This window comes from Buteo buteo, chromosome 15 (genome assembly GCF_964188355.1).
Source record: "Buteo buteo chromosome 15, bButBut1.hap1.1, whole genome shotgun sequence".
Lineage (NCBI taxonomy): Eukaryota > Metazoa > Chordata > Aves > Accipitriformes > Accipitridae > Buteo > Buteo buteo.
In genome coordinates, this window is record NC_134185.1 from 1,423,278 (window position 1) to 1,448,564 (window position 25,287).

The following is a 25,287-nucleotide window of genomic DNA, read 5'->3' on the forward strand; positions in this document are numbered from 1 at the left end:
CTGTGTGCGTTTGATTTCGTAGGTGTGAAACTGTAGGCTAAATGAATAATAGCAGGCTGAGTTTCCGAATGCCACGTTTGTTGTACACTTCATGGCTCAGTGATTTCGAGTTTTGGGGGGTGACAAGGAGGGTGAAGGGCAGAAGGGTGTTTGTACCATTGGGACTTCTAGTAAACTGGTATTTTGTAGTGACTACCATCCACTGATGCAAAACAAAAAGCCAAGAAAAACGCAAACCTGAAAACAAACTAAAATCTCCTGCTCTGATACTTCTTAAAATACACTGGTCATTTTGCTGAGTGTCAGAAACAACAAAAATATTCCGCCATATAAAGAAAAATTTACATTTATTGTTCTGTTTTCCAGTGTTTTGTTTTTCACTTTGAGTACATGACCTTATGTACTGACATAGCATTTTGCACTTTGCTGTAGAAAAGCCTCTTCTTTCCAGAAAGGTCTTTCCAGTTTAACACCACACTAATTGTTACTTTTAATTATAAATACATTTTAAGGTAAAATTTCATTTGAATACCTTGCAGGTAGCTTCATGGTCAAATTGGCCGAAATTAAAAATCTCGCACTGAATAAAAGGTGTGGTAGACTTTTATTAATTCGTGCTTCTTAGACTCATAGTTGAGAAGATTCCTAAAGAAAAAATCCTCAGTTTGTTGGTAACTAGAAGCAGTACTTCAACTTTTAACTTTTATAGCATGGTAACATGACAGGATTAGTCTTTTCCAAATTAATTCCATAGTCTGTATAGCAGTAGTGCCATTGAATAGATCTGGTAGTATTATGCATGTGTTGCATTGTTTGTTTAAATATTTACATCAGAGTTTTTTAGACACAGAAGTGCACCAAAGCATTGTTCTGGTTTTGGGGGTAAGTTTTAGGTTGGCAGCTCTGCTTGTGAAGATTTTCTTTTGACCTGTTCAAAAGTAGTCTATTCCCGGTCTGCTGGTGATCCGTCTCACGTTCACACCCATTTGTGCTCTAAAAATAAACCAGGAGTAATGAAAATTGCAACTGTCTGTACAGAAGGGACGGGAATGTTTTCTGCCAGAACTATCAGCAATAATTTATTTGGAAAGAATATGTAAATATTTTCCAAGTTTGCTGAGTGCTTTACTACCTGCCTCGTGTATGTAGAACCTGAAGAGAGCCGCAGTAAAACAGCTCCTAAGGGAGAGTTTTGTTAAGAGTTTAAATTAACAAGCAGCGACAGTTTCCAGGATTCGGTCCTAGAACCTGAGTTAGTGTAATGGGAATAAATCCCGCTGCTACAGGAATAAAGGATTTTGTCTTCTCCATTGCCTTCAGTCACTCTCCTTCCAACGCTCCCGTTAGCTGGGAGTGCTCCGATTACTTGTGACTTGTTTTACACTGAATCACTGCTCAGACCACAAAAAGCAGCGTGTGCTGGGGAGGAACTGGCAGAACACCAGGACCCCAGAGAGAGCAGGATAAACCCTAAATCCGCTCCCTTCCCCAGCATCGCCTGGCCGTAAAAGGCCCTCTGAGGAGAAACTCCTGGGAAGAGGGGAGGAAGCTCTCTTGCATCAGGCTCCTCGCTTGAGGGCTCAGAGCAGTGGAAGAGGATCGAAAGACCCTCACAAAGATGTCTGCAGATGCTTATTAAAACATCTTGGGGTAGTTCCATCACCCCCCCCCCCCCCCCCCCCCCCCCGTTATCTTCAAGTCATCTGTAAGTGACTTGGCAGTGCATTCATTGCTACACACCGATTATAGTTACATGGAACTAATGTGTGTCACCTCATCTTACTGTGCTTATTGTCTCGGCTCCACATCTGCTTTATGGAAAGACAAAAAAAATAAAATTAGAAATAGTTACTTGTTTCTGTTGGGTACCCACTGAGGACTTGTATTCAGAGAATTTCCACGCAAGGAGGTGATGGTTTATTGTGTGCTTCTGAGCAATAGTAAAGTAAAAAAAAAGATAGGAATCAATCACCATTATTTTTATTTAAGTATTTTGCTTATATAGCAAGCCAGCAGTCAAATGAGAAATGTAGATACCATCGTAAATCATTTGTTTAAGCACATTAAAACAGAACTTGATTTATTTTGTTTTTATTGCTCACTAAAGTAGAATATAACTGAGCTTTTTCAGAAGGAATAGGATTTTTGCATTTATATATGAAGAGCTCTATTTACTTTTGAGATTATAAATTCGTGAAAAAGAGAGTCATGGAAATTCAATTTACTGTGGCCAAAACCTTTGTCTAGTAAAATATCAAAATCTCATTTAGGGGCATATAAGCCAGAAATGTATAGCTAAAGGGAAGCAGTTCTTGGACTTTGTAGTTATTTGTAGGCAGACTGCCACATTCCCACATTCCAGTTGTGAATGGTTAAGACCAAAAGTTTTCATGTAGTTGAACAGGGAAGACGTCTGCTGGAGAAAACCAGCAGGCATATTTTATATCTGTTCAGTAGTTAAGGGACATATACCTTTTCTGCTCTTAAAGTCATTCTTCCATATTTTAGTGTGAAGACAGGCTTAAGTTCTTCCCTTTTACATAAATGCATACGCAATGGATAGAGGCTCAGAAGGGAGGGAGAACAACTTCATTACCTAGAATAGAGTCTTTGTGGACTTCACAAGTAATTACAGATGTTACGATAAAAATTCTCATTACAATAAACATGCGCCTTTTGCCCCAAGTACACCTCTTCTCCCTGCCTCAATTTCAGTTCTTATGCTTGACTGTAATATTACAAAATTGTAGGAAGAGAAACTCTGCATTCTAATAAAATGTAAGAGTTTTGGAGAAACAGGTAAGTTGTCTGTTCTCAGGAGGCAACAAACAATACTGGAGTGACGGCTGGCTTTATAAGCTGATTACTATTTATTTGTCTACAAAACTATTTCCAGCACAATGAAGAAAAAAACCTGCAGACTTTCCCATTATACTAAAGGGTATGTCTAAGTAATTTTATGAGTAAAACATCTGATCACATTTTATATATGCTATTAATACTCAACATTTAAAAAAAAAAAGGAATTAGGGACAATCTTATTAAGTGCTTTCTTATGTTGGTTCCTGAGTCTTACACTGCCAGCTAACACAAGAAACAGGAGGAAAACAAAATTTATCACTTTAAAGAGTCTTAAACAGTTTTTCAGTTAATTTCCACTGTAAACATTATACCCTTCTGCTTTCATTAGCTGAATCTTATTAGAGTCTTGGAAGAGCACAACATCTTTAATTTTACCAATGAATTCCTTGTGAAAAAGCCCTGTTGTGACTATATGGACTTTCCTGCCGATTTCAAACCCACCAAAATAACAAATGCCACCATAGTTTAAAGCAGTGTATTTTCTGTGTGGATCAATATCTTCAAAAAGAATTAGCTCCTCATCAAGATACACCTTAATACAAGTTTGGTTTTGAACTACAGTAACAAAGTGCCATCTTTCATCACAGCAGGTGGAGTATTTGCTATGAATTAGAGGAACAGAGATTCTTTCTCCAAGGTTAATCACAACTTTTAACGTTCCATTGGCAAGACCAATGGCAAGGAAATCATTATCTTCATCTTCACCTTTTCCCATCCATACTATTAAGCCTTCAGTTTGATTGGTAGTAAAATTTAAAGAAATGCGGCTATACTGGAGGTCTCTTTTTCCATAATAAGGATCTGTGTATTTGATGTAGGAGTTGCCAATGAACTTTGCTATAAAAAATTTGATTTTTCTATCGCAGTACTTACCTGACCAGCCTAGTGCGCATACACAGATATAGGAAAACGAAGTAGGTTGGGGAATACAGAGCGCTTGAAACCCGCACCTGTTTTGTGAACAGTGAATCGATTGTTCACATGTGCTCCCTACCCAATCTGGTGGGCAAGAACAAGAAAAGCCGGAGCTTTCAACTTGACACGTTCCATTATTTTTGCACACCGCGTACCCACACGCTGTTCCGTCACAGTCACCAACGTTGGCTCCACCTTTAGGGTCCATCACGGTAAGCTTCAGTTCCCTGTTGTTTATAACAATTTCTCGTATACAACCGGTGAAACTTATGGGTTCGTTTTCTACTGCCATTGAATGAACAAGGTTTAAGGAGGATACCCCGCCAACAAAAAAATCCGTGTGCGTGTCTAGCACATTCATTCCAGGACTTGCTTTTTGAGTAACGTTGATACCGTCCAGGTCCAGGTAGCCTTCGTTACCAACTCTTCCTGCTCTGAGTGAGTGCCATGTGTTTCCATTTGCGTGGACCTTCTGAGAGGTCTGTAGGACGACTGTCTTGTCTCCGAGATTGTAGCGTAACTGTATAAACCCATTCACTAATGATATACATAGAAAGTCACCTGTAAAACAGTATAAAATAGTTTTACTTTTTAGAGGCAGCACACTGAAGAACAGCATATTCATAATCCTCATGCTTTCATGCCTGCACTTCCCCAATTCAGTAACTTATTTTCAGTAGCCTTGTACTATTATCACATTTAAATCACACAAAAAGGGAAATGTTCCCCAAGAGCTTTTTTTTTTTCATTATTGGAAACTGAGCTCCTGCTTGCTTCAAAGTAAGAAGCCCAACCTTCTGAAAAGCTCTGCTTTGGTGCAGGGACTAGGTAGCTGTGAGGTTGGGGGAAACAGGATCACTTTGGCATACTGGGAATGTGAGTTGGTGTTCCTGTGAAAAAGAAGTTTTGGCCAAGTTACAGATGCTAGAATACTCTCAATTTCCATATGCTGAATCAATAAATTGATCGATTCGTCAGTTTAATGCACTGAAGGTTTGTCTGCACCAAACGTACTCTGCTTTCCCTGAAGCTGCTTTTTGCAGTGGGGATGGTTTGGGTTTAATAATCGGACAGCTGGAGAACAGATAGATAGATAAGCTTTTTATTGACTTGTTCTGGAGGCCTCCGTGATGAGAAATATTAGGAAGGAGTTCCCTTTTGTACTACCAGTGTGTCTGGCCTTACAGGCCGTGTAAAAGGAGAGAGAGTACCCCGTCGAACTGCACTTACAAACATGGAGAAGAAAAGCTGCGGCAGGTGAGGGACCGGGAGCTGGCAGGAGGGTGTGTACGGGCAGAGACAGAGTCTAATAGGGAGGGTGGGAGGCAGAAGAGAACAGCAGAAGAGCCTGCAAATGAAAGTCACATTTTCAAACTTTTTGGTGTTTGCCTGTGCAATTTAACTTTTTTTTTTATTGCTTTTGGAAATAGGAGGCATAAGGGTGTTGGGTTTTTTTAAGTAAGTTTATCAATTAAATTAATAAATATGTTTATTAAATTTGCATGTAAGCTTTCTCTCCTAGTAGTTACCCATAAAACTTCAGTTTTATGTAGTATTTTACTAAGGAAGAAATACTTTTAAATTTGGGAAGTACAATTTCCTTAAAGATTCAGCACTTTTAAGGACCTGTTAGTAGAATGATGAAGTTTGCTTTCTTGGGGGTTTGATTTTTGAGTATTTCTAATCCTTGAATTACATTGCCTTTACTGAAGTTAAAAATGAATGGCTTAATTTACTGGAGGGGCTTGTGAAAGTTACTAAAATTACACCTCTCTTTTCAGCAATTGTTCAGGTTCCCATTCAGGCAGGGTGCAGATGGTTCAGTTGAATTTGTGGCTGTAGAGCACACGCTTCGTGCCTCACCTTCCCTGCCCCAGACACCCGTGGGAAGAACGAGAAGGCAGCTCTTCCTTCTTTCAGCTCCATTCCAGCAATGGCAGAGCACTTCTAGCTTTCTAGTTCTAGTTGTGCTGATCTGGTTTACTTCCTTGTGCTTAGTGTTCTTTTGAATACCTTGTTTGTTTCTGGTTTTTGCAGGAAATGACTATCATTCTCTTCACTTGTGGTTTCTCCTGCTCAGTGAAGCTTGCTAAATTTTTCAGTGCATCATTGGAATCCTGCTTGTTTGTTTGAGCAGTGTACGTAACCTGCTCGTCTGTTTCTTTCATCAGGACCTCAATCCTAGGGTAAGAACGGAGCATCAGAAAAGGCTCCTGAACTCCCACCTTGGCAGCCTTCGGTCCCCTCTCCTACCCAGACATGCAGATTTATGTAAGGACAGGAGCGCTCGTGCTTTGCTGTCTAGGAAGAAGGAAAACATCTAACCAGGGTTGCTTGCTCATCTGCCTTGTAATCAAGAGCTGGAGAAGCTGGAAGTTCTCCAAGAATTCCTGGCCTGCAGGGAAGTTTTCTGGTAGCTTTGCACATTTGACAATGATCTGAGGTGACATTAGAGACTAGTGCTTCAGTGATGTCCAGGAAAAAGTGGACACGGTTTCAGCAGTTAGTCATTGTGTTTCTGACTCGAGCCTAATGATGTCCGTTGCTAATGTACTTGCAGTCAGTTTTGGAGTCTTATTTAATCTTATTACAAGACCAAATCTGTGTTACTGCATCTGCTACCTACAGTGTAATGAGACGTTATGGCTGAGTACTCTGGATTATGTTCCAGCACAAATTTGAGACCTCTCTTCAAACTGGAGTAACTTCCTTTTCTGCTAGTTGTGATCCAAAAAAATTAAACTTTCCAATTTCAACTCTCCCTGAGGCTCTGAAGGCACTTTCTTACTCCCTTGGTTAGATCCTCTCTTAGCATTTTAGTCTTTGGCAAAAACAGCAGAGTGTGGAGATAAATTTTATGATGTGGACACTGATCCCAGGGTTCAGCTCAGTATTTCTCCATGAAGTTTATCAAGCCGTAGGTAGGTAGTAGGGGACAACTGGCTGAAAACATGTTAGGAGTTTAATGTAAAGTGCTGTGTGCTCAGTGTCCATGAAACTGCCTCTCCAAGTGAAGGCAAATTATGGGGATTGTCTTTGTTCCTCTTCACTTCAGCAAGCAGTGACATTTTCAGCAAGGCCCCTCAATCCGTCCTGTCCCTGAGGAATGAGTTGCACAGCTGAAGTCTGTGCAGGCCTGTGCCATCGCAGGAACTGCATCACCATTTTAAACAAATGGCATTCTTGCCACTCAGTTTCTCCGCTTGGCAATCTCGGTATGGGAGACCATGAAGCAAGGTGGTTTCCACTGTTTCAGTTTGAGCATTATCCAAACCTGTCCCATATGACCCTAATTGGGGCCAAAGACCTTTCTGAGGAGGTTTGCTTTTGTTAAGCGTGAAGGAGATGACATCCTCAGTTTTTCCAGGACTAGAACATAGCTGGTCCCTACTTTCTAGAAAATACAACCTACACACAGGACACACAACTTTGCTTCCAGCTTTTCAGATTAGCATCTTGTCTAATATGGACTATTTATCCCCATCAGTAGTGTCACCAAGAAAGCAGAGAGACTCCTGAGGTAGGCAGTCACAGTCGTTCTTCTGTTGTGCACGCAAGTCTTTGCCCAACCTGCTGGATGGTGTGCAAGGAACTGTAAGGTAATCTCTATCCATTAGGTTGAATCTTCTTTAGATCCAGGCTATTGTAGCTTAGCTGTAGCTTGAAACTGCAACATGTCAAGACCCTGGATGTTGAACAAAATCTTCAATGGTTACAGCATTCAGTTCTGTTCTGATGCACCTTCCTGCCCCTCATTTTCCCTGTTTCAGTAAAATAAAAAGAGGGTTTTTTTATTTATAGCCCAAATGCTAAAAGATCGTTTCCTTGTCTTCTCAGGGGAAGGGGATTTTGTAGCAGATGTTGCCTTAAGGAAGGAACTGTTCTGGAGTTAAAATAGCACTTTTACTTGCAAACCCTAGTTCAGGGTTTTCGCCAGATGGCTCAAGGTCAAAGTTGCTCAGGGTAGACGTCTCCATTCCATTGTAGAAGCCAGCACTCCTAAACAGGTATCAATTTTTCTTCATCACTTTAATTCTCAGGTTTTCATTATGTGCACAAGTCTCACCTGCTCCCGTATCAGATGTCAGCATTCCCAGAAGCCAAGTCAACTTTATGTATGTCCTGAGCAGTCAGTTCCTAAAACTGGGAGTTAATGAGAAGTCTCCTAAAAGTACATCTGACTACTACTGTGAGAGCTAGATTATCCATGATGATATCTGCTTATATGACTTCTTATGATGAAATCTGAATGCATCACAAAAGTTTTCAGCTTGCTACTACTCTGACTAAGTATGTAAGTCTGTAAGCAAGTTGGTTACAGTCACACAGTCAAGTTTTAAATTCTCCCAAATGGTGACAATGCTCTTCCATGTTCAGCCTTTATCTAGACATGCAGGTGTGTCTGTATATCCCCATCTTGAGAAGGGATCATGCTTAAGCAGTATCAGGTTGCCATGTTTTTATGGTGCCACAGGCAATTCATCCACATCGTAACGTGTCAGAACTTTGTACAGCTGGAAATGCACGCTAGGAATGCTGCACTCTATTTTGAGATGTCCTCTTCATGCCAGAAGCATTACCATGCATAACAAATGTAATAGTGTTAAATTTACACAGCTGTGTTGGGCAAAGATCTCTGCAGTCACTGCCTTCGCTATCAAATCTGCCTAATGCTGACACATTTCCTAGGAGGACTGAATACAATGTCGGAGGATCTTAGGCTGACAGACCATGGGCAGGGAAGGTATCCTGGATGGTATTTTTAACATTTCTCTTTCAGGGTCTCTTCCCCACAGTGACTCCAAGTCTACCCTTGTGCTCTGTGTGTATGCGTAAGGCAAAGCCTTTATTACCTGTTAAAAGTACCTGAATTTATTCCTACACTGCAAATTAACAGCAAGAAGGATTTCCCACTAGTTTTTAAGGCCAGAGGAGCTTCCAGAATATCCTTTTAAGTAACTTCGGAAGCAGCGGACTAGTCAGTGGCATCCACCTTTTTGATGCCGTTGTCATGTCCCCAGTGACACAGAGCTGCAATTCTCTCTAAAGGCTTGAACCTCACCGATGAGCTCCTGGACTACCGAAGGCCTAGATTCCTTTACAAAGACTCGTAAGAATCTGACACTTGTCCTTTTACTCATCCTGTGTTACTAAGCAGAAGCCCCCATGCTATGCTGGGGACAGAGGCTTGGATGAGCGCAGTGCTTCAGCAGCTTCAGCAGGGTACGTCTCTCCAGAGCTCTAGGCAGTGGTCTCCTGGCTACAGAACATCTATAGTCTTGGTTCTCTCAGCCATTTTGGAGCCCTGAGGTGGCATCTCTGGACCTGTGTTTGCTGGCCTCAGTCTATGCCTTCTGCTGCTTTTACCTCACCTGTCCGTCCTCTAGCTCAAGGCCAAAATGCCAGTTTCTAGCACTGTGATATTGGGTAGCATTCCTCGCCCCATCCTTCCACCTTCTTTTTCAGAAACCTTTATGGGTAATTGGCAGCATCTTGGTGACAGAGTGAACATTTGAGCCTTATATTCTCATAAGCAGTAACATTCACAGGAATCATTCCCAGTTAATGAAACATCTTACCATAGAGTTGGTTTCCGTCAACTTCACTCTAAGTTGACCCTTTTAAGCCACCATAATAAAGTTCCTGTGTCTCCAACAGTATTACTGCCTCTGGTTGGTGTGATGCCTCCTGTATCACCGTAGCTCCAGACGTATCACTGCTCACTGCCTTTTCCTGCCTTGCTGAACTCAGTTCCCATTGCTTTCATTCTTCCTTTTTTTATCCTCCTGTTCTTCACAGTTTTCCTTTCATCCTGCTATCCTGTATGATTTTCCGGGGACCCAAATCATGTCCTCTTACGCTCTGACCCTTTATGTATTCTTCCAGGAGCAGGACTTCTCTCGTCTAGTAGGGGACCTCGCCGACCAGGAGCTGTCCTGCACGGCTGGTCTCCTGCGCCTGTCCAGGAGCCAGAATAAGGCCCAGAGCCAAGGAAAGAAAGCAAAAGCAAAGCAGAAGAGGGAGGGCTATGAGCAGGTAAAACAAGGCAGCAAAGGACCGAGAGAAGAGAGGAGCCTTATTCCCACCCTTCTGCAGCCCCTGCCGCTAACTGCTAGCCAGTAATATGTCAGCGTGGTTGAAGTTTGATGTTCTCAGCTTAATTGCTATCTTCTGTTGCCTTCCTTGTCTTTAGGGGTTTGTTAACCTTGCCTCTGTCTTGGCCGCGGTCTGAGTGCATGCACGCAGTTAGGCATCAGTGAGCCGACAGGTTACAGCAGCTCCCTGCAGCTGCAGCAACTTGATCTTTTATCTAGTGATGACTAATGCACACTTACGGGAGCACCTGTGGGGATGCTTTCATGGATTATTACAAAATGATTCTACTCCATGTATGGAGCCGCATCTCACAGCTAATGCAAGACTGAGAACAGGTATCAAGCCAAGCCCGTAAATCTCTCAAACCATGTAAGAAATCACTGTGGCAATAGGTAGATCCCAGCTTCCACCTGGAGCACCATCCCAGAGCAGAAAGGCATAGCTCGGATCCAGAACAACCCCGCAGCCAGTGATGCTCATGCAGCTCGAAAGGGTGGGCGCTTATCTATCTGTAGGTTATACCATTCAGCCTCACCTTTCAGAAATGCTGCTTTCCTTGGTGAAGAAACTTTTTCTGCTTCCTTTAGTCACCGCTGTCACCCTGGCACATTTTGGTAGCTAGAAGGAGCCACCTTCCTTGAGCAACTTCAAATTACCAGCCCCAGTTTTGGTTTGCTTGCCAGTGGCAAGTGGGTAGCAATGACACTTCATGGGGAACAGATTTCAGGTCAATAGGGATGTCTGTTCTGTCACACAGACTGCTGGCAGTTCTGCTTCCTACACTGCTAATTTAGTCCATACAAATGATCCCAAAACTAGTAACAAAGCAGAAACGATGCTCCTGTCACCTAAGGAAACACGGCTGCCAAGAAGAAGACTTAGCCACTCTCAGTTTCTGTTCTAAAAGTGGGTGGATATTCAAATTGTTTCTGATTAGGAAAATACCACTCCTCCCTTGTGGGTATTCTAGAGATTCTGAGTATTTCCAAAAGATTTTAGCCCCATTCCATGATTCAGTTTTCACCATAAACAATGTCTTAGAAAACCACGCAGACATCACGCACCTGTACTGGCTATCTCTTATTTTCATGCTTTAGGTTTTTAAACTGAAATGCCTTAAATATCAGGAGTTAAAGTTTTGAGGTTTTTCAGACAAGTAGGTAACATAATCCAGTTAAAGAGAGACAGAGCACTGGTGTTGCAGATGTTGAGTATGAGATTTAGTGTGAGTCATCCCATGCTGTGTATTAACCTGACTTCCTTCTTAGTCACCCAGCGTAACTGTTCTTTCTCATCTCATCAGGGAGCAAACCTTTCCGTCACCCTGGCCTGAACGCTGGAATAGCGCAGACGGTCTGCAGCGTATTGCACCGTCACGAACAAATGCAAAGCTTCAGTGACGCTATGACTCAACAAAAAAGTAGTGCTCCTTACTGCCTTTTACCCAGCGTGCCAAGGCCTTCGAGCATATAGAGTGGTCACTTATGTAAATGGACTGAATTCTACGCTGTTCAAGCAGTTGATGGGCATCCAGCAAACTCAGTCTGAACTAAAGGCTGTGTATTCATGAGGCTCCCACACTTAGGCTGGTAGAAACAGGACGCACTGCACTTGGGAAGAAGCGGGCTGGCCTTCTACCGACACTGCTGAACTCCACAAGAAAGCTGTGTTATTTGCAGAGACCTCGCTCAGAAGCAGTGCGTACAGCTGTCTGCATCGCCCACATTTTTACCTCCTTGGCATAAAACTAGTAATCAAAGAGGGCGGAAAAAAGTCATTTTATCTGTGAGTTTCCAAACTAAAATACGCATACACAGCTCACTTGGTGGGGGGTTTTTTCAGCTTATTATTAATATAGCTAGCCACATAAATTTTGCCAAACTTTGGAAATTATTTTCTTAGGGCTTGCAGAAATCAATACTACCAGACTTAAGTCCCGATACGGATTCAGAACAGCTGACAAAGCAAGAAAACGGATGACTGACGGAATTACAGGAAATTCTGCTAACAGATAAAGATTCATAGGACGTTTTCCATTTTATGCCAATTCGCCAGGTGTTTAAATGTGTGTACTGAAGTAATCAGATTGTTAGAGGAGTGGGGGCTGGAACCAGCATATCAGCTTTCGAGTAAGGAGACCAGCCACCTACCCACCCTTTCTAGAAATGCACATAATGGTCTTTGAAAAGAACAAAGCAAGAAGGAAACATTTCAACGGAAGTCTCATGTTTATATCTTCACCTAATAAAGATTTTTCTTTTTCATGATGGGAGGATTATTTGGCAGGGCATGCCCCTGAAGGGAAAGTCCCAGTGTAGTATTTAAATAGGTGACAAGCCAAGCCAATGTGTAACTGTGCCACTCAGTATCACTGCTAAATTAGCTGCATAGTCAGAACGCATTTCTTTTAAAAAACCAGCATTGCCTAGTGAGGAATTAAAAAGGAATTTTGAAAAAAAAAATCCTGTGATTTCAGCAATCAATTTATTAAATCTTACATAACTGTGTAGAAGAAAAGGCTTTATATAAAGTGCTTTCTAAATTAATCCCCAACAGAAAGCTCTTTCACATCTGCTGGCTGCTAAGAATACTTCTGAGTCTTTCATCAGTCTAATTCTGTCTGGACTTGACAGGATTATATGAAGGCAAATATAAAGAGTCAGACGATTAGCTTTTCCTTAATCTTTCAAAACTTCAGGACAGTGAAAATGGAAGTAGGAAATTTGTAAAGAAATTAAATTACTCTATAGAAGATGGTTTTTATTTTTAAATGAAATTGATATGATTCTAGAAAGTGATTTAAGGAAAATATTCCTTCCTGTGCAAACTAAACATTCATGAATGGCAACAGAATGAGGGCATGCTCATGCTAAACCACTCCTGGCCCAGGTTAAACAGACTTAGCACTCTCTTTGATGCTTCCAAAGAGATACTTAACTTTCTTATATCCTAGCTGCTTCCATGACCTCTGACTATTCTTTTGAGAGAGATCCTTTTTTCTCTTCTATTTTTCATGGCCCATGTAATGCTTTAGTTTATACAGAACTATTCACTGAGAATCTTAGAATTTGGCCTGTAAGTGATAGAATTATAAAAGGTTCATTGTAGAAGACAGTTCTTTGCAAAGAAATGTATTTGTATTACAGATGTTCCATATATTTGTCTCTGAAACTGCTTCTCCGTATGTGGTTGTAATTAGAACAAGGCAAACAGGAGGTGCCAGCAGTGTACGATGTATTATCAGTCTTAGCGAATAGCAGCCTGTTAAAACACCTGTGTACAGAATACGAAGGTGGTAAATTGGGCATATGTGTGTTTATGTGCATGTGTGGCTGAGTATGTTTATTGAAATGTCTCAAAGCTTTAGGCTTTGAACAAAGGAATGTAAAAATACATGAGAAATAGTCAAGTGCTTTTTTGGTCATACAAAGGCCCATTTTTGCATAACGTACTACTTAATACAAGTGGAAAATTTGCCCTAAGATCTTGTTATGAATGATATGTAATGCTTCTGTTTAAAAATGTGCAAGACACCACGTAAATGCAATATAAAGATGAAGTATGTTAATGAAGTAATTACAAAAAATTTACACCTTAAAGACTAAATTTTAAAACGTATTTACACTGGTTAGCAAATTATGTTTTCTCGCCATGAAGTTTTAGGAATGTTAACTCAGTAAAGTTTAAAATACTTTTATAAATACTAGAAATGTTTTATTTAGATTCAGTTTTCACTCTGCATATCTGGCAAATGCAGAACTTGTACATTTTGCATGCTGCACCAGCAAGCTTTTCAGCATTCTATAATAAAAAGTTAAACTTCTGATGAACCTCATTAGCTCTCTCATAGTCTGTTCACTTACTTTCACTTAACTTGCTTGATCAGTTTTTATATTGCTTCATTTTTGGTCATTTTAAAACCCTGGGCCAAACCCTCAGACTGTAGCTGCACTGAACCTGTGGGAGCAGTATCAGTAGAAGTCTGTTAAAAGCTGGCTACAGGTACTTTTCAGGGGAAAATGGTTTCCTGAACCACTTCATTAAATACTAGTTGGCTTTGGACTAATCCAAAATTTTGTTACATGTGTTTTTTCTTATGAACTTGATTATTCACAGTTCAAAACCCAGGCACCATGGACAACGAGGTACAGAGACTGACTGCCTCGATCACTTCAATGTGCTGCCGTTCTTTTTCAAAGAAGTACCTGGGGGGTACGATACCGGCAAGCTGGAACATCCTTACCTGACTGAGTACCCAAATGCTGTGCAGTGTAGAACAGGATACCGTCTGGAGATAGAGGCTGAAACTGCAGTTTGATATGGGTCTTATGCCGGATATAAAAGGGCGCAAATGACATCCATGATGATTCATTGCTTCTGAAAGATGGATCACTAATGGAAATAGCTGAAAAACACAAGAAGAAATGTCTTGTGAAAGATATTTTGAGAGGACTGCATTATGGCACCAGTTGTCTACAGTTATTTTGTATAGTTCATAAATGCTATACATAATACTTCCAATTCTTCCCTTTCCAAAGACTAAAAATAACCTAGGTACAGAATAAAACATAGATAATAATAGCAAATCACTGCCATTTTGTCTTCTGTGTGCCTTATTTTCACGAACAATGAAGCCCGTAGTTGTAATGCAAAATGAATGTGATCTTGTTAGTGTTCATTTTCAAATAAACGTAGGTGTAAATTTTACATTGTTTAAAAACTCAAATGCAAAATACTTTTGCAGGAGTCAGAATAAACATTTATTTCTTCACGATACAGATGAAAACCTTAGTGGAGGAATTTTAATGAACTGCTTTGTGTGTTACAAGAATGTACATTTTAAGTGGAATGAGTTCATTAATTGCTGCTGAAATTTCTTTTTCGGATAGTCATACTGAGATGCTTGATAATTCAAATTGTCCTATCTTATACTGAAATGGAGCACTTCCACACAATTACAGTGAAGATACGGTGTACACTTTTGAGCTCTACACGACTTTGTCATTCTGTCCTACCACTTCTCTCAGTGCTGACTGTTCATATACCCCGAAGAAATCGGGTTGGTTAAACTTCCTTCAGCCAGCTGATAAATGATTATACTTTTCTATGCTGTTTATGTTGCCTGAAACTGTTTTCAGTTTTTATCACTATAACGACATTACGTATTTGAGATATAATTATATTAGTTAGCTAATTAATTGTGTGTGGTTGTTTGTTTGCTGTATTTGTGCCTTCAGTGGAGTAAGTCAAGCTGTTCAGATGTGCAGGGTACATTTAGGCGTGTGTGCGATAAGCCCTTTTACTACTTAGTTAAGAGCAGCACTAAATGCCTGACTGTAAGAGCTGCCGCCCTCACTTTTCACCGTTTTCCTGCGGAACCTATGCTGTTTCTCTTCTAAGAGGCCAACACCTGTCTTCACTTTGGTGCTCCTGGTTTCGGAGTTCTACATACACCTTCAAGACATCCTCGTAGTGCATCCCTAGGCGACCTTACGCTGTCTGTCTGCACTCAGGTTTTCTGCTCGGTGGCTGCTTGTGACCCCCCTGCCATCCGTTGCCGCAGGTGGGCCGTCGTTATTAGTTGGTACGCAGTCACACGCTGCCAGATTTTGTAACGTCTCCGTTTGTCACCCACCTCCCTCGGGACAGGACTCGGGCGCTCCCGGCCGTGTCCAGCGGACAGACGCGCCGCCGGACTGGACCCAGATCTCTCACCGCTCATCGCCTCGTGACTCGAGGACGCCTCTTGAGTGGGTCGTGACAGCCCAGCGGGGCTTCTCTTCACTTCCCCACCCGATTACAGTTAGTGCTCCTGAGGAAGGTGCATGGATTTATCCTCACAAATCCTCACTAAGTCTAAAAGTAAGTTTTAATCTCCGGAATATCAATTATAAGGGACTTGTGAAATGCTCGAATGATCAGAATCAGGCTTTTGATGAGCTGTCATTCAACCTATGTATATATTCTCATGCAAACGCATCACATTAAGAAATCGCTCCTGTCCTAAGCATCGTAATAGCTGTAACGATATCAAGGCTAGGCAGTGTCTGTAGTAATATATTACATGATGTCAGAAATGTGAAGTTCCTGGCATCTATACGTAAGAGCTGACAGAAATAAAAATAGTTTTAAAGAGTACCAATTACCCTGAAAGATAAATAGTAACAAAACTTGCTAAACAGAGTAGGTGATGTTATTTATATCACTAAAACTTATAAACACTATCAGGTACAAAAGACAAAATACTACTTAATAATTTTCATATGGATTTTTAGGTACTTGTGGTTTTTTTGGTAGGTAAGAGGCAACATTCTCCATTAGTAGTTAAAGGTGTAATCCCTATACTGATGTCTTTATATTTAAAAATCAATCAGAAATAATGACTCACTTTTTGTATATAGACATTTTTGCTTTATGCATCATTTGGAAGCCAGTCTTCTCTTAGCAAATTTTTGCACAGCGAGACTTACATATGGAGGAGCTGTGCCACAGCGGTCAATCTTATATTAAAATATACTGCTGCTTAAAAGGTCATACCAGGTGCAGTGTACAATGAGGTATCTGAAAGTCTTCATGTCAGATTCAGTTTCGCTTTGTCAATGCAGTGAATTCTTTACTGCTTGTGAAGGAAGCATGGACAATGACTAGCGTGAAAGCAAAATGTTCAGCTGCAGCAGGATTGAAATGCTACATTGCTTATCATTGGAAGGTATATGATAAAAAGCCTTGGAGCAGAGAGAGAACAAGGATGAAAAAAGGTGATTTTATAGTATCACTCAGAGAATGAATCAAATCCATGGCTTTACATTGCAGAGTATTAAAAAAATAACACCCACATCTTCAGCAGCAGATGTCAGAATGCTTTAGAAAGGAGGTATTATCCTGATTTGTAGATATCAAATAAAATACTCTATTTAATATACTTCATTCTGAAACTTCCAAGATGCAAATATTTTATTCCCATTTTGCTAAAAAAGTGGTTTTATTCCCACTAAATAAATCTTAACAAATGTAAGAATGCAACATCTTTTGCCACAATGCAGCAGGAATAACTACAGGAAGTACTAGAATGACTTCTAATTTGCTTATAAATTATCTGTAGATCTTGTAAGTACTGATTATATGCACGTAAAAAATCTGACTTGACAGGTACGTGGAAATGTGTGCCCATATCTCAGAACAGAATGCTTTAACTCTACTGCAGTGCACAGAGATAATCGGTATAAAATTTCATTTTTGCAAAATTGCATCTATAGGTAGGCAAACTTTTAAGGGGAAGAGCAAGACAATTTAAGCTTTTCAATTCACTTTTATGGCAGGTATATGCAAAACTAACATGTCACGTCAAATGCTGAGGTACTTTACTGTTGTTTTCTTGGCAACAAACTTTTTTTTCTGCCCAAGACAAGAAGCTTGGCTAAACTTGCAGAAGACAGTTCCTGTGTTACATATGCTTACTCCAGGGAAACTCTTTGCTGAAACAAATGAGGTGAACGGATGCCTTTGCCAATCCCATAAGCTAAATTTGTAGGACTTGTGCTGTGTAACTACTACATTACTCACTAGGGCGCTCGGCACTGTGTGGTGCATTGTAAGCACAATAGGCATTTAAGCAAACATTTCTGTTCTGTATCTATCTGATTCATGACTCACTTTTCTAAGCTGACTAGTAGTATCTGATGAAGCTATACATTTCTAAATGATGCCAAGATAAACTCTAAATCCCTTTTGACCAGTGAGAGCTACGGGAACACAAAGTTCCCGCAAGTACTATTGCTGAAGTGTGCTTTTCTTTCCCTCTACCACGCATTAATGCCTTCCAGGTTCCTCCTGCTATCCTCACTTGATCAGTCCTGTAATGATCACATCCTAGTCAACTGTTGTTATGAACAAAGCTTTCTAGGTTATTCTTGCAGCTCAGTTCCCACCATTGAAGCAGAACTGCTTGTACACATCCCAGTCTACAGTTTGATGTTACATTTTGATAGTTTCTTCAGGCAGCTTGTTGCCACAAAACCTTCAGCAAGCCCACTTTGCTATTCAGCACGTCAAGGAAACTCGCAGCGGAAAAGTAAAACAGTCAACATGAAAAAACTGAGCTCAAACTGCAGGGTGGAAGCACACGGGCTGTGGAAGCAGGGATGGGCTACGCCGCAGGAACGCCCGCGTTGAACAGGGATGGAGTTAGGAGGCAAAACTCAGCAGGGATTGAAAGTGGCAAAGGATGTGAAGGAAACGAGCAGGGCGTCCAACAAGAGGGCAACGGAAAAGGCGAGGCCACTCCTCAAAGGAGTGGGGACCTAGTTACAAAGGACATAGAAAGAGCCAAAACACTCCAAGCCTTATTTGGCTCATTTTTCACTCGGTAGAGCCTGACCAAGCCTCCCAAGTCCCGGAGCCTGGTAGCAGCCTCACCTCACTTGGAAACTGTCATGGAGCAAAACCTCCTTGACACCGTGGCCAAGCACAAAAAGGACAAGACGGTGACAAGGTCGAACGGTGTGCGGCCAGCCTGACGGCCTTCTGCGAGGAGACGGGTGGCTCAGCGCCACGCCGACAGCGCCGAGTTCTGTTTGCCTCGAGTTTGACAACGCCGCTGACAGTCCTTCAGAGTAATCGTGTGGCCAAGTTGGCCGAGATCCAGCAGGGAAGCCCCCGGGAAGCCATGAGAGGACACGCGCGGGGCCCTGGCACTTACGGCCCAACTCGGGCAGTTCATCAGCAATGAACACCCGCCCGAGAGCTTCAAACTCCATGGGCAGAAATTGTCAGCGGTTTCAGTCCCTCGCAGAGAGAGAGCGAGCAGCTCCACCAGTTGCTTTTTTTTAATTTCGGAAAACAAATACGTTTGCATGGAAAGCTGCATCTTAAGATGCAATTTGTTTAAAGCTGTAGCTCAAAGATTACCCATGTTGCATGGGCATTTTTTTCTTTACTCTGTGTAAATATTTGGAAAAACTGAAAAAAATTTAATTTCACCTTATCTAAAGGGAAATGTATTTTTCTGTTGAATTATCACTTTTTATTTCATCTTCAATGAGCTAACTTTTCATAACTTATAAACTAATTCATGTATAGCAGAAAAAAAGTATAGTTCAACTTCCATTTTTAGTGCAGTAACAAGTAGAGCATGTTAACAGAAGCAGCGATTATTAACACAACTTGAGTATAATGGCTAGAATAATGTACTCATGAAAGCTGTAATTGTGCCAAACCTGCAGCCATTAGCAATCCTTGCTGTCCCTGAAGAGGAGAGACTGAGACAATCATTATTCTGAGCAATACTGGAAAGAAAGATTGCAATTTTCTAAGTGAATTCTACAGTTCTGTTTGGTTTTGTTGCAGTGCAGTCGTAATCTCTACTGTTAGCTAATCAGAGAGCTAATTAGCTAAGTAACATCTAGGAGCATATGGCTAAATCCCTGGTTTTCCAAAACCTAAAATAGCTATTATTAGCCAAAGTCAAAACAGTAGACCTCAGTCTTTCAGTATGACACATATTAAGAGATGAGTGCCTAAGAATAAGCCATATGAGCCAGCAAATTGTAGTGGGAGCATCTATGAAACCTCAGTACTAGGAAATCAATTGGACCAGAAATCTGAACCTGATTTTCTTGCATCTGCAGATATGGATATTATAGCCAGGATACGGATAATTTACATTTTTTCTGTCCAATGCATATTTCAGTAAACAAAAATTTCCTAGAAGAGATTAGACGACAGAGGAACAAAAGAAAACCTTATATACCCAGTTGCTCAGTGGTTATTCTATTCTTCGAGGGTATGACAGGTAAGGGTTCAAGTATTTGCATCGTGACAGTGAAAGTGAATGCGTAATCACTAGGCAATTAGGAAAATGTGATACAAACAAAATCTACAAATGTTTAATCCATGCCTGGCTTTGGTAGTAAGCTTGTTCTAGGTACTGAAATGCTTTGAAGATGCTTTCAAGACGAAACCTGCAAGAAGAAACACCCAGTCTGAGATTCCCTCACTGGGACCATTTCTGCACTGGAGGCCTTCAGTTGTCTAAGGAGTAGGGCACTGAGTGGGACTGTGAGTATCTCAGTGCAGCCTGATAAAGCGATTGGTAAAGAATTAAGTATCTAAAACTTTGTAAATCTAGTTTCCAACTGAGATCTTCAGTTCCTCGTATCTTGGACTGGACTTAGTCTGACAACAGTGCAAGTGTGCTTTGAGGAGGATGGAGTATAAGAAAGCTGGTATTCTGCATAGGCTTTATGAGAGTAATTACGTCAGGGAAATAGATTGCTATAAAATTGGAGGGATTAATTTTGGCATTAAGAGACTTACATTTAGCTGTCTACACATATTATTTATGGGCATGAAAATACCCGTTATGGTCAACTATGATGTAAGACAGGGTTCAGTTGCTTAAACATGTTTGTCACTTGCCACTGAGATGCTTCAGCACATCCAGGCCATCCGCGTGGCCCTGGCTGCCGGAACAGCGAACACGGGACCTGCCGCAGCGGCAGCTGTGAGGAGTGGACGGCAGCATGGAACCAGGTCCTGTTTTCAGGCAACTGAATCGCATCGCTGTGCAACAGTCAACACATCTAGAGAGAGACTGATTACCTTACCCTGAAGTAGCGTCCTCCAAGGCTCCATTCAGTTTCCTAAATGTAGGTACCTACTGTTATTTTTTCTCAGCCTCTACTGCCTTACCTTCATGTGCCATTCCAGAAGGCACAGGCGTCCAACAGGTCCTGTGCCACATCTGTGAACCCTGTCTGTGTGCTTTTGGATACAAATTTGAATGCCAGGGCATCTCAGCACTAAGCATCTACGTTTAGAAAAGCTTCTTGTTAGCTAAATAGCTTCACTGACTCTCTTGACTAGGCATTCATTAACCACAATGGGAACTTATATATATATTGAACTCACATGTAGACACTTAGGTCTAGGTGCCTTGCTTTTAAAAACAGTTCCTACCCTTGGCACAGATTCTAACTCTGAACACCTTCACAAAGTAAGGGGACTAGCATATTTTCAGCAAATCATTCATGCTCACAGAGGAAGCCTGAAAATAATTCCAGAGCCAACATGCTTAGTGCTAGTTAGCTGGCTGTATCTTGTTCTTATTCAGTTGGGTAACTGGAGGGAATGGTAAGTGCATGATTGAATTTTTATTGGAACATCACGTCACTCACGGCTGACCTGGTGTGGAGGGCATTCCTGTTGTGCTGCATATCAATTCCTTCATTTTGTCATGCATGACCTCCACTTGACTTTACATATGATTAATCCATGGCATGTATTTAAGTAGGCAACTCACTTTATTCTACTTGACATTTTAGATTATGCAGATAAATATTACAAATGCACGTTTTCTTGTGCCTACCATGAATATTAAGTTTACTGGACTGTTACTGATAAATCTGAAAGCTTTGATTGCTTTTTAGGTAAAACTTTAACAGCACCTTTTGTCCTTATAGGATATGACTGCTATAGCTGCTATTTAAAGATTTTTCTCATGTTGTCAAAAAATGATAGTGGAAACAGAAAGCTGGATGGGACCAGTGTTGCTTAAATGACTGACAGAACACAATAGTCACTGTGACTCAATACAACAAGCAAATAAGTGTCTGCAGTTGTCCTTTAAATGGTTAGACATAGAAACACAAGTTTCCAAATAATAACTACGAAATAGTTCGTGCATGAAGCGAGCAAGTCTAATGGCATTGTCAGATAAAGCCAACATATGCGTGTGTGCATGTATGTGTGCTTGAGTGTTTGTATGTCAGGTGTGTTGTCATGTAAAAGTCTTGAGCTGAATCATACTGTGAACTAATTTGTCTTACAATAGCAGTCAAAATATGTCAAGTAACGTTCTAGAGTATGTAGAAAGAAAAAGTTCTTCATAGTAAGGATTATTCCCAAAGTCAGTTTCTTCAATTTGTTATTCAGTTATCATGACTATGAAGATGGATTAAATAGTTACAGAACTGTTGTAACTTCTTTTCTGTCAGTTTATCAGGTATTTTCAAAAATTTGCTGTATTTTTGTATCAGAATAATGGAATCTGACATCAGAATAATATCTAGAAAGTTGACTTCAGCTGACAAACATGGCCAAAGGAAGTTGTTTGCCATTTGTTCATCAAGGCAATGGCTTTATTGCTTGACAAGTATCTCTTTAAATTGAGGATAGAACAATGAAACGCACTTTAAATTTGCTTTCATTTCTTCAAGAGCTGTATGTTAACAGGCAGTGTTTGTAGCGCTGGAATTCAGAGACTAATATATAGTTGAAGAAATCTATTTATTAACTTATTTCATTGTGAAATGGGCAGTAGTATTCCATTATGATGCCTTGAAGTCAAGAAAAATTATTTTAATAGATTTTATGAAAGTATGTGGCACAAACTAATCCTGCTAAAGAAAACTGCTGAATAATTTAAAATTTATAGAAATATTGTGATGAAAACTGTGTTTTAGCCACTGGCAATTCTTCTCTAATACTGCCATCTATAGAATCTTTCAAATATTGCATCTCTGTCCCCTTAAAGGAGAAAATTCCTAGGTCTGTGAAATCTCACAAATAACTAATCTGAAATTATAGGTCTTCTTCAATCCTCTGCAAAATCGAGTAAATTACCTAGAACATAAATTTCATATGCCTAGTATCTCGAGGAATTCTGGCTAATGGATAAATGTATCTCAATGCTTAACAGAATGTGAGAGGAACTTCATTGACTCCCAATTTATTTTTGCTCAAGTTTTCCACTGCCTTAAGTGATACTGTTTATGCCAAAGATGAGAGACTTGACTTAATCCATTAAAACAAATGGCAAGAAAAAGAAAAAAGAGATAAGCCACAAGTGTTTGGATGCTGGAAGACTACTTCAGGGAGGTGTCTTATATAGTTGCTGTGTTAAACCTTTCTCTAAACCTTCATTATTGGCCACTGCTAGAGACAGGATTACTGGCCTCACACGGGGACACTGTTCTTATAAGAGGAATAAGCTGCTGGGATACAATTTAGTAGAGATTAGAATATAGTTGCAGACAGTCATGAGTAACATGTCTGTCTTTTTAATATTTGCATCTCTTAATAATTACTAGTTATGAAAAAGATAATTGTGTTCACATATATAATAATGATGTCCTATCAATCAAACTATCATCTGCAGCAAATGGGTTTTAGACTGTTGCTTCTTCCCCAGGAAGAATCATCCTTGACACCCAAACTTGGCTACTTTTTCTCACAGTAGTAATCACACTGAAGCCAATAGGTCTACTACATGCTTGCAGGAGAGCTGAAACAACCAGGTCCTTAGAGATTTCTCCCTCTTCAGAAACCCTTTGAGATATCTAATTACAAAGGTACTCACTGGGCCAAGTGGAATAAGCTGGGATTTGCTGTTCAAAGCCATGCAGTAGAGTCCCAGACAAAGTGCGGGGAGATGGAACCTCTTGTTGGTTTTGAACATTGTGTGTTAATGAAATATAACTAGACTAAATTACATGCTGCTCTGGGCTGAAGCTTCACTTCTTAATCAGAATTAGAGTTGTCTGGTACTTCAGTTGCAAACTTTAAGTCAAATGAACAAAAGATTTTGTTAACATCATATTTTGGTGTCCTGGAAAACTAACTACTTTTAAAAAAAACCTAGATAAACTACTTACTTCCCCTGTATTCCTAATCCTTGTGGTAGAATTAACACTGCCGGATCTTAGCAATGTTTGGTTGCCATGTATGCAGTTCAGGGTTTGGGCTGGTTTTGCTGTGTTACTGTTACAGTTGTGACCTTCTCAAACCAGTGGAACAGAATTATCTGTTGCTTCATGTGTCATGAACAGTCTTAGAAGTGGTTTGAGTCTGGACAGCAATGTTAACACTAAGTAAAAAAGACTCCTGCATAAATTTTCCATTTCCTTCCCATTTCATTACAACCACTTTTATTTCTGGCAGTATAAATTAATCATTTTCTTGTTTGTTTACATCAGTGTTACCTTTAGAAATCTAACACACTTGAAGAACCATCCTGCCTTATGAGCGTTAATGGGTTCGGACAACACAGTACACCCAAGAAATGGAGATTTAAATGATCCTAGAATTAATGTATTACCCTGCCTTGCCTGACAAGGCTTTGTTCCTTGGACCCAATCAGATCTAATTTCCAACCCTCTTCTCTCTTCCTAGTGCTCCCTATGATGCTTGCCTTTCCAAAGTAGGTCTTAAATTTCATAGGCATCTTCTACTGCACTTCAGTCACCAGTGTGCTGCCTACCTGCTAAACCTCTTCATCTTTCTCCTAGAAAAGCAAGTCCTAGCACTTGCTTTGGCAGGTTGAAATATACAATGAAATATTTGCTCTCAGAGTGTCAGACCAAAAAATACCTGTGTACTACTTGCTGAATATTAATTGATCATATACAGCCTATAGGAAATGCAGGGTAATAGTAATTGAAACTGCTACCCTCTCTTCATCAAGTGGGTTGATTTCTTCAAATTTCCTCTAAAATATATGACTTAATACACATCTTACTGCAACCTCCTGAGAATACTGCTCAGTATTTACACTTTGGCAATGAGCATCATGAGAGCGGACCAAGTAAGCACTGTGAATTTCAGGCCATATGAGCCTCTCCCTGGGTTTACTCTTGTTCTAACTTAGTTTTCAAACTACTGAACACTTGTTAGTGCAGCTCTGACTTCTAAAGCTTAACCATAAAGTACCACAAATGGGTGCTGACAGTCATTGCATCCTTGGTGGTTTGAGTCGCTGCTCGAAGCAGGACACATCACGTTACTCTTCAAGAACAGTTACATCCTCATCTGCAGGTACGCTTCCATCTCTCATTTACATAGTTCATAAAGAACCACAAGGATTTTTAGTGTTTGCTAGGCAAGTTAGTGCTTGATTATTGTCAGTTTATGTTTAAGTACCCTTAACATTCGTGGTCAGAGTACTCTTCCTCACTATTGTGGTTCTACCCTTACTGCCCCATTTACTCACTTCACCTGACTTGTTCTCATGCAATCCATACTGTTGTACTGTATTTACCAGTTCCTATTATTTGGTAAAGCCCTATTTGTTCTTACTCTTCGTTATTCTCCTCTGTTTTTTTGCCTCATAAATCTCGTCTGTCTTTTTCTCACACTTTTTTCCTTCTTTCTTGCACATTCATTAGTCTCCATCATTTAATTTCCCTTTGTTCTCTCCTGGTCCCTTGGGCTGTTCATTGCTCTCTGTCTCTTTTTCTTTTGGCTCCAATAACCACCATCAATCCAGAGATGAGATATTCAATCTTGATAAGCAGCTGTTTTTTAGCAATTTGCCATCCACTAAAAGTGCAAACTGCACTTTGAAAAATCTCATGGTAATTCATTATTCTGCCAGAGTAAGGTGAAATGCAGGGCAAAGAGTTTGGTCAGGACCCATAA

The 25,287-nt window shown here is 40.5% G+C and overlaps 1 protein-coding gene across 1 annotated transcript in view; it reads right to left on the reverse strand.

Moving 5' to 3' along the window:
* Window positions 1-2,803: 2,803 nt before the first annotated feature.
* Window positions 2,804-25,287, reverse strand: part of EYS (eyes shut homolog) — an 810,501-nt gene continuing 788,017 nt past the window's right edge. The window contains exons 48-49 of the mRNA XM_075046421.1: window positions 14,117-14,278; window positions 2,804-4,338 (exon numbers count right to left, since the gene is read on the reverse strand). Of these exons, the coding sequence (XP_074902522.1) occupies window positions 3,149-4,338; window positions 14,117-14,278 (1,352 nt within the window). The 3' untranslated portion in view covers window positions 2,804-3,148. The remainder of the gene's footprint in view (window positions 4,339-14,116; window positions 14,279-25,287) is intronic.